At 35.6% G+C, this 11,592-nt stretch overlaps 1 protein-coding gene across 1 annotated transcript; it reads left to right on the top strand.

The window, feature by feature from the left end:
* Window positions 1-2,878: 2,878 nt before the first annotated feature.
* Window positions 2,879-10,477, top strand: lgalslb (lectin, galactoside-binding-like b). Its single transcript, XM_060872683.1, has 5 exons — window positions 2,879-3,300; window positions 4,546-4,629; window positions 4,735-4,823; window positions 5,927-6,116; window positions 6,983-10,477. The coding sequence occupies exons 1-5, from the start codon at window positions 3,268-3,270 to the stop codon at window positions 7,124-7,126; spliced, it is 540 nt and encodes a 179-aa protein (XP_060728666.1). The 5' UTR covers window positions 2,879-3,267; the 3' UTR covers window positions 7,127-10,477.
* The last annotated feature ends 1,115 nt before the right edge of the window (window positions 10,478-11,592 follow it).

Genomic DNA, 11,592 nt, shown 5'->3' with positions numbered 1-11,592 from the left:
AATCAGAATACTTTTAAACAAAGCACTATTTTTTGTTTTAGTTATTTTAGCCAACACAAAAGCTCTGTTTTTCACCGGAGCCATTCTGGTGGTTCTGGTAACAGTGTCAGTTAAAGTGCTTGATGCTGTGAGCAGGAGAAAGAGGCGTATAGACAGATGAGGTGTTCAGCAGGCCCAGGTGCACCCAGTTGGATTACTGTGTCCAGTGTGAAGCCCTTCTGCAGGATTTTCTGCATGAGATGTTGAGAAGAATGGAGCAGTAGGAAAGTAGCACTGTGCTACTGCAACATTAACTGAATTACAGCCTGGTTGTGCTAAATAAACACTTATTAAATTTGCATGCTCAAATACACTTATGAATGGACAGGGTCAAAATGCAAGGTAAATTTTTCACCCTCAGTCAGGGAACACCAAAAATCCACAGTTTTCATGGACCTTATGTACAATATTTGTTTATGCTAACGTCAGGTAAGTTGATGTTACTAGTGTCATTAGAAATGTTGACTAATAGTGGAATAATTAAATCTTTGCACATTATATAAAGTGTAACATAATAAAACAGACCTTTAGTACAATTTTATTTTATATTTTTAAGATTATGAATTAAGATTATAATTATGAAGTAATATAACATTACTTGTTATGTTTATGTGGCTAAATGACGATATAACTAATCTGTTAGTCCATAATAACTGTGAGTCCATACAGATGTCAAGTCAAGAAGCTTTTATTGCCATTTAAACCATATATGGCTGATGCAGTATATAGTGAAATGAATCAACGTTTCTCCAGGACCAAGGTTCTACATAGAACCAAAACAGAGCTACAGAGAACAACGGAGAACTAAAGACTTAAAGTAAGTTAGATGGCCTAACTAGTTACACTTTCTTTTGGTTTCTTGCAGAAGCATGTCCCCTAGTGTCTAAAATAATTATTACTTGCAACCATTTTATTTTCAGGTACCAACCCCGACGGCTCAAGCTGTCTGCAGGCAAATTGCATTCTACACTCATTAGGACCACCTGTATAACTACACAATCGCGCAATTATCTAATCAACCAATCGTGTGAGAGGAGTGCAATGCATAAAATCTTGCAGGTACAGGCCTTAAATAATGCAAGTCAGTAATATGTATAGCACTGCTGTGCAAATAGATATAATCACAGACGTTCTCAATTGGATCCAGGTCTGAGGAATGAGTCAATGGCATCAATGTCTTCATCATCCCTACACGCACTGCCCACATGAGGTTAGAAACTGTCGTACAACAGGAGGAACCTAGGGTCACTGAGCATAACATTCCCCACAGCAGCTTCAGACTCTTTCACATCTGTGACATGTTCTTATTGTGAACCTGCTCTTATCCATGAGGATGTTGGAATGTTGGATGTGCCAATTTTGGTGTTCTTTGGCAAATGCCAGAGGTGCTTGTGAGCACAGGTCCTACTAGAGGATGTCAGGCTCTCAAGCTATTCTCATGGAGTCTGCTTCTGGCAGTTGCACACCAATATCCTACTGGAGGTTATTCTGTAGGCCTGTGGCCTGTTCCTTCTTGCACAGAGGAGTAGATACCATTCCTTCTGCTGGGTTGTTGCCCTTCTACTGCACTGTCCAGCTCTCCTCATGTAACAGCCATCTATTGGTATCTCCTCCATGCTCTTGAAACCTCCATGCAATGGCACATATGGATGTGCCATCCGGGAGAAGCTGGACTACATGTGCAACATGATTAGGTTGCATGTACTTCCTCATGCTACAAGTAGTGAAAAGGAGCATAACAAAACACATAACTAGAGACAAATCATTCAGAAAGGATAAGGAGAGAGCATCTGTGTGTGACCACCATGTACAAAACCTTTGCCTTTTTTGGAGGTTTTTCGTTTTGCTGTTGCCTTTATTTGCACCAAAGTGTAATTGACTTGGTGTTATACGTGATTAAGTCTTCCTTAATTTTATATTATATAAAATGAATCTTCTGTGACCCTGACCAGGACAAGGCAGTTAATGAATACAAATAAATGAACTGAGTATTTCAAACTTTGTGATTGTTTTAGTATAGGAAGAAATACATTGCTTTCTTTAACTCACCTGTAATGCAGTGAGCACACTGTCTTTCCAGCAGCTAGCTATTAGTCTGCCTGCATATTTTTAAGGTGGCTCTATGGGCACTGAACCTGTACCTTGTTAGGATCTGGACTCCTTAACAATCTAATTTCAGACTTCATATTATGATCTTTTTGGTGTATATACTGCAGTGTAAAACATTACTGGCTGGGCTGTGTGTCCTCTAGGTCTTTAACACCTTAAAGTTGAGTAGTTCTTCCTGATTAGTTTTCAAGGGCCAATGGAATTTGAGAGCTATTGTATGTTGAACAAATTTTTATCTGTTATCAGTTCTTACTTCACCTTCCTTTCTTGAACACATTGCTTTAAGATTGTTTTGCTTTACCTTGTACACCAATTTGGCCCTATTTGTTTTAGAAACAAATTTAAAATTAGGTACATTATTTAAATTGATTTTTCAACATATAATATACAAACCAATATACAACAATTTGTATCATTTATTGTTTAGACACTTGATAATGAATTCATTCAGTAATGCTAAGACATTTTTTATGGGTATAATTATGTTAATGGGGGTGGTGGTGGTTGTGGATCTACCACTGTAGAGTAATTAAATAAATAAAAAAGGTTATGTTTTATAAAATCCATGGGATTAGGGTATATAGGGTGCAAATGTGGTCAGCCTGTTTTTTTTTTAATGGTCCCTCTTTACACTTTAGTAAGCTATTAAGACATGTGACTGTAAATCAATATTTTTACTCCACGCACTGAAAGAGCCCCTTTGGGAAATCATTATAATTGCACAGAGGACTGTGAAGCTTTTCCAGATTATTCCCAATTCGCTTACAACCATACTAAACATTCATTTAAAAAGTAGTGGCGTGGATAGACGACAGCTATTTTGACATAAATCAGCTTATTATTTAGTACAGTACGTAGCAGTCTGTGTGATTTGGGACGTAGCTCAGTCTGGATGTAGACACTGGATTAAGCTCCGTCCCTGCTCTTTCACACGTCAGCATAATTTCCCACAGCGGTGTGGGGAGCGAACCTCGAGCTTTTGTGTCTTTTCTCTCGTTACGCGTCTCTCCTCAGAGGCGTCCCGGTGAGCGCGTGGCTGCTGTACTACGCTGTGAGGAAGGCGCGTGCCGCGGTCAGATTCCTGCGCTACCGTAAGCATCCTATGGTCTTCTGGACAAAATGGCGGAACCGAGCACGGAAAAGGACGCGATAGTGAGTACACCTAAGCCTTTTAAAACCCCACGGTGATTGCATGCACATGATATGAATGTTTAAGGTACAGCATGCATTACAGTTTGGAAATCCAGTCAACACCAAGACACACGTTTTATCGCATGTGGTGTCAGTGTGGTGTTCGTTTGAGTAACGTGAACCTGTAATCACAGACTCATTGAATATTTAGGGCGATGTTCATTACATTTCTCATTGCTGAAGCATAAAACAAGATTTGACACGGGTACTGATATGCTGTATAGTGTATATAGTGTATATACTGATATACTGTATATGGTGTATATACTGATATAGTGTATATATACTGATATACTGATATAGTGTATATAGTGTATATACTGATATACTGATATAGTGTATATGGTGTATATACTGATATAGTGTATATAGTATATATACTGATATACTGATATAGTGTATATAGTGTATATACTGATATACTGATATAGTGTATATGGTGTATATACTGATATACTGATATAGTGTATATGGTGTATATACTGATATACTGATATAGTGTATATAGTATATATATACTGATATACTGATATAGTGTATATAGTGTATATACTGATATAGTGTATATACTGTTATAGTGTTTATAATGTATATAGTGTATATACTGATATAGCGTATATACTGATATAGTGTGTATAATGTATATAGTGTATATAGTGATATAGCGTATATACTGATATAGTGTGTATAATGTATATAGTGTATATAGTGATATAGCGTATATACTGATATAGTGTGTATAGTGTATATAGTGTATATATACTGATGTAGTGTATATACTGATATAGCGTATATACTGATATAGTGTGTATAATGTATATAGTGTATATACTGATTTAGTGTATATGCTGATATTCTGATATAGTGTATATAGCATATTTAGTGTATATTATGTATATAGTGTATATAGTGTATATACTGATATAGTGTATATAGTGTATTTACTGATATAGTGTATATACTGATAGTGTATGTAGTGTATATACTGATATAGTGTATACAGTGTATATAGTGTATATACTGATGTAGTGTGTGTATATACCATTAAAAGGTTTTGATAAATATTAATAAGGTGTGTGTGCTGTTGCATTGTTCTTAGCGAATATCATAAACATAATAATAATCATAAATTGCAGCGAATAGGCTTTTTTGCAGGTATTGATCTTAAAACCTTCTTTCTCTTTTCTACCTTGGGTAACACCGAAGACAACTGAGGATGATCATCTTAACAATTCATTAGGAGACAGTGGTTTGATCTCCCCTGACAAAGAGAATATCTCACGAATCCTGGTGAGGTAGCCTCATATAGCACTGTAAAAGATGAAAGCCATGTAATTGGCTACTGCTCATGCTTAGGCAGGTCTTTGACTAATCTCCTTTATTTGAATCTCACAGACAGTGCCGTTCAAAGGCCGGATCAGAGGAGGTATGAGGCCTGGGAAGAAAATCATAGTCATGGGCATCGTGGATGCAGAGCCAGAAAGGTAGTGATAATAAATTATCAATGTCATTACATTATTGTCATCTACATCTGATCCTAGAACTTAAAATACAAAGGTAAAATCTTCTTGCTTCTTTGTTTCTGAAGGAGCTTGCTCATTTTTAGTTTAATCTTATCTTGCTACTACTTCACTGCTGGATTATTGGAACTGCAACATCAACTTTATGGATATCTATTTAGTTTGAGAATAGAACTGTTGTTTATCGACATGGTACAATTGGTCTTTGCAAATACTGATACCGATTTATCATTGCCTACAATATGCAAATAGACCACTGAATATTAACTGGTTTTATTATCCCGTTCCAGAGCATTCTAATCTTAAACCATGCAGATGTGTTTCTGAAGGTGTTTTGATTGATTTCATAAATAATTTCTTTTGTGAAAAATTATGATCAGTTTTTAATCATATACAACAAAGTGTTTTAACATACTATAATATGACATCTCAATATAGTATTTTGTCCATATTCTGGAGCCTGTGTATGGACATGCTCTGGACTTTGTAGATGAGTGGCATGTGTTTAAGCATGCCAATGGGTGTTTACCTACTCTGACGGAAAGAGATTTTAAAGCCATTAGAGCTTGTGGGTGTGTCACTGAAGGTTACACTGTGAAAATCTATTTTCATTTTGGCAATACTGATAAGCTGCACTCACATTTTCACATTTTTTGTACCAGTAAATGTAACTAAGACTAGCCAAATCAATGGATGTGTCTCTTTGAAAATTAGCAGGCGTTTTTGGACAGACTATTTGTTGCCATAGACATTAAACATCAAATCTGTCAAATATTTTTGTTGATATGCTGCATCTTAATTTAAAATACATTATTATTATTTATAAATACTATTAATATTCTTAGATATTAGTACGTATTAATAGTTATTTGTGAGAACCTGAAAACAGGAACATAAATGAAGTATCTTGTAACAGTATAATATAACTTAAAATGTTTGAAATCTAGGTATCATTGGAGGTATTTATGGTATATACTAATTACACTGGACATGTCAATACTGCATGTTAAAATCAAAGTCTTATGTCAGATGTCTTGTTTAAACTTAAATGGCTGTTTTATGTTCAGCTTTGATGTTAGTCTGACCTGTAGCTGCAACACAGAGAAGGATGAGGAGGAGGTTACAGATGTGGCCCTGAAACTTAGTGCCCGATTCCATCAACGGCAGTTCTTGCGGAATGCAAGGATTTCTGGGAAATGGAGTGAAGAGGAGGGAACCATTCCATATTTCCCCTTCATCCAGGACCAGCCATTCAGGGTAATTATCAGACTTTAATCTGTAGTGTGTCCCTAGCCATTTCCAGTAACATTTAATGGAGGAATAAATTACAAGTAAAATCATTATTAGTTATTATTAGTGTCACAGATGTCTGGTTTAAGAGGCTGGGAGATTATAAGTGCTTTTTTGAAGACATAGACATTATCCCTATCCACAATAGACATTGTTAAAATCAATCTAAAACCTTTAGATTTGGGTTCATAATATTGTCCCAGCACCCAGCTTCATGTAGCCTAAAACTAATCTGTTAATCTCTGCACCAAAGCCAAGCATATGTTTTCTGGAACTTATTCTGAGCCAGAAAAGATGATTTTATTTACTGTTAAGTCAGTTAAGAAGAATTTTAATTCAGTAATCCATTAATTTTGCAAATTTGCACTAATTGCTTACATATAACCTATGGTATGTCATTTTGTACTTCCAACAATTGTAATGGGGTTTTTCACCTTTTTAATAGAATATAGTAGAGCATTATTTTTATTAAATGGAATTTTTGGAAGGATAAACAACAGCCCTCTCAACAAATATAGTCACAAAGTATGAAAAGTCCAAATTGTAGTTTGTGTTCCTGTTGATGGCAGTGAACTGTACAGCAGATAGATGTAAAGAAGGTTGAGATAATGTGAATGGTGAAAGGGGCTGGAGGAAACGGGTCACTCTACTTCCAGATCAATCAGTGATTCAATACAAAGTTGAGATAAGCATGCAAAACTGGATACGTGCTTCCTTTCAGCATACTGCACTGCACTACAATGTGTATTTCAGTGACTTTTGCCTTCAACGTTTCCATTACTTACTCTCTCCCTGATTATGTTCTTTCTGTATTTTTACACCAATCCATGCAGATTGAAATCCATTGTGAACACCAGCGTTTTAGGATCTTTGTCGATGGGCATCAGCTGTTTGACTTTTATCACAAAGTAAAGGCTTTGCTGACCATTGATATGATAAGGATAGACGGAAGTCTGCAGATCACCAAGCTAGGTTAATCGAGCACAGTGGTGCACGTTCCAGAGTGGACTTCTGACAGGTGTCCAAACATACCTTTGTCTGGTAATATTTTTGAAGGCCTGAGAGTTTCTGCTTCATCAAACACATCATGACTACCTACATTCCTTCACTGTACTTTTTCTTCCTGTATCCCATTTTCTGTCTGCACATTTTTGTAGGTTGATATGTAATTTGACTCCTATAAAAGGAAGGTGTGTGTGTGTGTGTGTGTGTTTGTTTGTGTGTGTGTGTATAACTACTTTTTATTGCAACAATTAATTTTTCTGGGATAAATATCCTGCACTGACTTTATGCCAAATGTAGTACATTGTGGAATAGGTGTTTTAATACTATCATTGGAAATGATGGCAGAACTTATTGGTTTACAACAAGCCACTGCAAATTTTAATGAACAGCCAATGACCATTTAACTGAAAATCCTAGGACAGGTATTTGGTTAAATAGCTATTTCACATTTAGTTATGTTTTGTACATTTAAAAAAATCACCTGCTGTTTACAACCTCTCATTTGAGCTTAGTGATAATAATAATAATGATAATAATAATGATTGTATTTGAATTAATTAAGAATGTAACATCCATGCTGATAACTTGGCTGATAAGGAGAAAATGGAGAAAAAGATATATATGTAGCAGGCTCTATCACATTCATTAAACCCTCATGTTCATTCATTCATTCATTCATTCATTCATTCATCTTCTACCGCTTATCCGAACTACCTCGGGTCACGGCGAGCCTGTGCCTCTCAGGCGTCATTGGGCATCAAGGCAGGATACACCCTGGACGGAGTGCCAACCCATCGCAGGGCACACACACACACTCATTCACTCACGCAATCACACACTAGGGACAATTTTTCCAAAGATGCCAATCAACCTACCATGCATGTCTTTGGACCTGAGGAGGCAACCGGAGTACCCGGAGGAAACCCCCGAGGCACGGGGAAAACATGCAAACTCCACACACACAAGGTGGAGGCGGGAATCGAACCCCCAACCCTGGAGATGTGAGGCGAACGTGCTAACCACTAAGCCACCGTGCCCCCCAAACCCTCATGTTATTCCTTACAAAGCAAATTTCTGTGTCCTATATTTCTGTCATATATTCAAGAAGTCTTTGTAATTTCCTGCCTCTCATTAGAACATTTAGTACAATGTTGTTTTTTCCCCAGATGGAAGGGCATATGTTCGCACAGCTGTGCACTTATTACCCCACGCCTGCTTACATATAGTTGTAACATGACAATTATGGTGATTATTACCACCATTTGTGAGTTGTTAATTATATCCCATAACAAGAGCACTCTCTGAATCTAATTTCTTGCTATGCAGAGGTGCTTATGGACATTATTTGTGTCTCTTTCCAGGTCTGTGTGAGTATAAAGGGTGATATCGTCAGTATACTTTCTGTAATGTTATTTTACTTAAGTATTTCATTATATATTTTGACTAAGCTTTGCCATTATTTAAGTGGCTACAGGAATGTGAAATTAAATAACTTGAGTACAAGATAAAATAATTGAACTCGTTAAGCTCTGGTGAGCCTTTCTTCACATTCTTGAACTCGACTGACACTCTAAACTAAATGAATTTCAACAGCAGTTAACAGAAAAAGCACCAGGCCTGAGATCTCAAAAAGCCAGAGAACATTATAAAGCTATGATTTAGCTGTGCTAATACTGATTATTTGCTTTATTTGGAGGTTTTACCCTGCAGGTGTTAAGACTTCTACATATTAAATCAAACATGCTGTTTTAAAAAAGTAATGTAGCATTTGATGAATTGGTGCTCTGCAAAATATTGTCTTTAATGTGTCCAAAACAAAATCATAGCTACCGGTCACTTAGCAATATGAGAATACTGCCATTGTTCAGGCCACACTTTTGATTCACTTTTTTTTACTAGACATTTAAATATAGCTCTTCCAGAAGAAAATACTAGATAAAACTGTAATGCTGAAGATGGACACGTCTCCTTCATTTGGAAACTTTCTCTTTTACAGTATAGTAATGGTTTCTGTTGTTGCACATTGTTTTCTGGGCTGTCTTTAAAGATGTCTGTAGCCAGACACCAAGACATTCTTTCCTCCGAAAGTAAGGAAAAATGTTAGATGTTGATGGCTTAGAGAAGACATTTATACATAGTTACATTTAAGTAATAAATTTGATTACATTTTTTATTTATTTATTAGTTCAATGCAGGGGATTCCATCATAGATAAAATATCTAAAACATATGTGGAACTGATTGTCAGGAAAGTTTTTTAATAATCAATAGAATATCACAAAAAGCCAACACAATACGCCTAAATGTATTTTGGCTGTTCTAGTCGTTTATGTTGTGAGTTTCCATCTGGTGCTGTTTATTTTGCTGCTTGAACAACTCCTAGAGCAATGGAGAGGGAGCAATCTGACATGAAAATATTACTATAACCTAAAGAATAACCCAGATATAAAAGCATTTACTGTACAGTCACTGTAGCTGGAACTCTTTTCCCCATTCATCAACATTTGGGTCTAATGCTAAATGTCAGGCTCCTTATGATCCTGATTAGTCTCTAGGGCCTACAGATGGATATAATTTGTGCTTAATGTTACATTACTTTTCAAATGTAATGTAAGAACTCTTTGACCAGATTCAGACGGATTGAATTAGATGATACTGTTACAGGCTGTACACTAATCTGTTTACAATATTGGATGTATATTGTTGTGATCAGGGTTTATTTACTATGTAATGTCATTAAAAGAGGGCTTGTGTGTGAGATATTTAATCCAACTGTTTCTAGATTATGCCATTATACATTTTATACCATAGATTTCTTAAACGTTGAATAACATATGCATAACATATCTAATCTGAGAATGTGTAGTTTGGCATTTCACTAGTGTGATACAGAATCTAATGTATCAGTTGTTTGATTTGGGGATTATTTCATATGTATATGTGCAGTGGCCTATTACATCAATTGCTAGCTTGTGGGATCAGTCATCTTTTTGGGGTTGTATAATCAACTGAACAATTGTGTATACACTGGCTCACTGGCTTTTTGTTTCTGTATTTGCATTTTTATTTAAAGATGTGCCTATGGAATTATGACTTTGGAATTTGGAATCAAACTTTTTACCAAAATCTTTCACTGATTGACTTCTTTAGCACTTTCTAAAATGTGCTTAAAATGTGTGAGTGATTACTCTGAAATTCTGTAATGTATAAGCATTTTTATAATGTATGAGCTGTTCTAGAATATCAAATAAAACCCACAACAAACACCTGACTAAGCAATACATTTGACTACAAAATAAAAGTTTCAATGCCTAAAATAGTGCTACGTTTGATCTATTTATTAACTGATAAAACAGGATCTAACTGCAATATTGACTCCAGGATTAATCACTGATTGATTTTGTGGAGGTAGAACAGTATAAAAATGAATTAAAAATAAATCGCATGATAACTGTACAATATCACTTTCTCATCATATCAAAATTAGCTAATAGCAACAAAACAGGATGCAGGAATGCAGTAATCTGATACAGAGTACTACTATTATGGCCAATATTGGCCTGAAACCCTGTGTTACCGGCACTGGTGCAGCAGGAGCGTTATTGTTTCAGCAGTCCACGATCCTCAGTTTCATCTTGACCTTGGATTATTATGCTGTATTTCACGTTCTCCATGTGTCTTTCCTCTGTGTTCTCCAGTTTCCTCCCACTCTGGAAAGCTTGTTAGTAGGTGGATTGGCTATTAAAATGATAGACTTTTAATAAATATAACACATTTAAATGTATTTATTCATTCATGAATCATTTATGTTTTTTAAATTATTTAAAAAATTCTTTGCTTGGGAAAGCAACGTTTTAAGGTTACCCGAAGTTGATTAAACATAGGTTTATGCTTTACAAAGTAGGAAATTGTAAAAATGTTCTTTTTAGATTTCTTTATTACATTGTCAGCGTTATGCTTTTACACCCCTACATATTAGGATGTAACGCCTGACCTGCTGAAAAGTAGCACAACCAAGACTTAAAACATTTAGCAAGCCCTTAAATTCGTTTTGAAGCTGGTTACACTCTCTCACTGTAGGCACTGAAAATCTGCTTTTCAACTCAGCATTTGTTAAACAAGTGGGTCTTTGTTTAGTCTTTGTAAAGCAACATTGTTTACTCTGTTGTTCATTGTTGTTTTATGCAGATATTTCCACACTGTTTTACCAAAGTGCTTTGTCACACCTCACACACTGACTGACTACACTTTAAAAACAACATGATTTGTGAAATTATTATTATTATTATTATTATTTATTTATTTATTTATTTATTTATTTATTCTTATTGTTTTTTTAAAATCATTCTTGCAGTGGAGCTTGCCATAAATAGTTCAAAACACTCATTCATTTTAGATTAGGGTATTTTTTTTCTATTCCAATTAACAGTTCTGAGTAT

This window comes from Tachysurus vachellii, chromosome 6 (assembly GCF_030014155.1).
Source record: "Tachysurus vachellii isolate PV-2020 chromosome 6, HZAU_Pvac_v1, whole genome shotgun sequence".
Classification (NCBI taxonomy): Eukaryota; Metazoa; Chordata; class Actinopteri; order Siluriformes; family Bagridae; genus Tachysurus; species Tachysurus vachellii.
The sequence above is the reverse complement of the archived record's forward strand: the minus strand, read 5'-3'. Positions and strand labels throughout refer to the sequence as shown.

Coding starts and splice junctions, on each gene's coding strand:
- lgalslb (XM_060872683.1), top strand. CDS start 3,268: ATGGCGGAACCGAGCACGGAAAAGGACGCGATA. Junction 4,824..5,926: donor GTGGATGCAGAGCCAGAAAG/GTAGTGATAATA, acceptor TTTTATGTTCAG/CTTTGATGTTAGTCTGACCT. Junction 6,117..6,982: donor TCCAGGACCAGCCATTCAGG/GTAATTATCAGA, acceptor CAATCCATGCAG/ATTGAAATCCATTGTGAACA.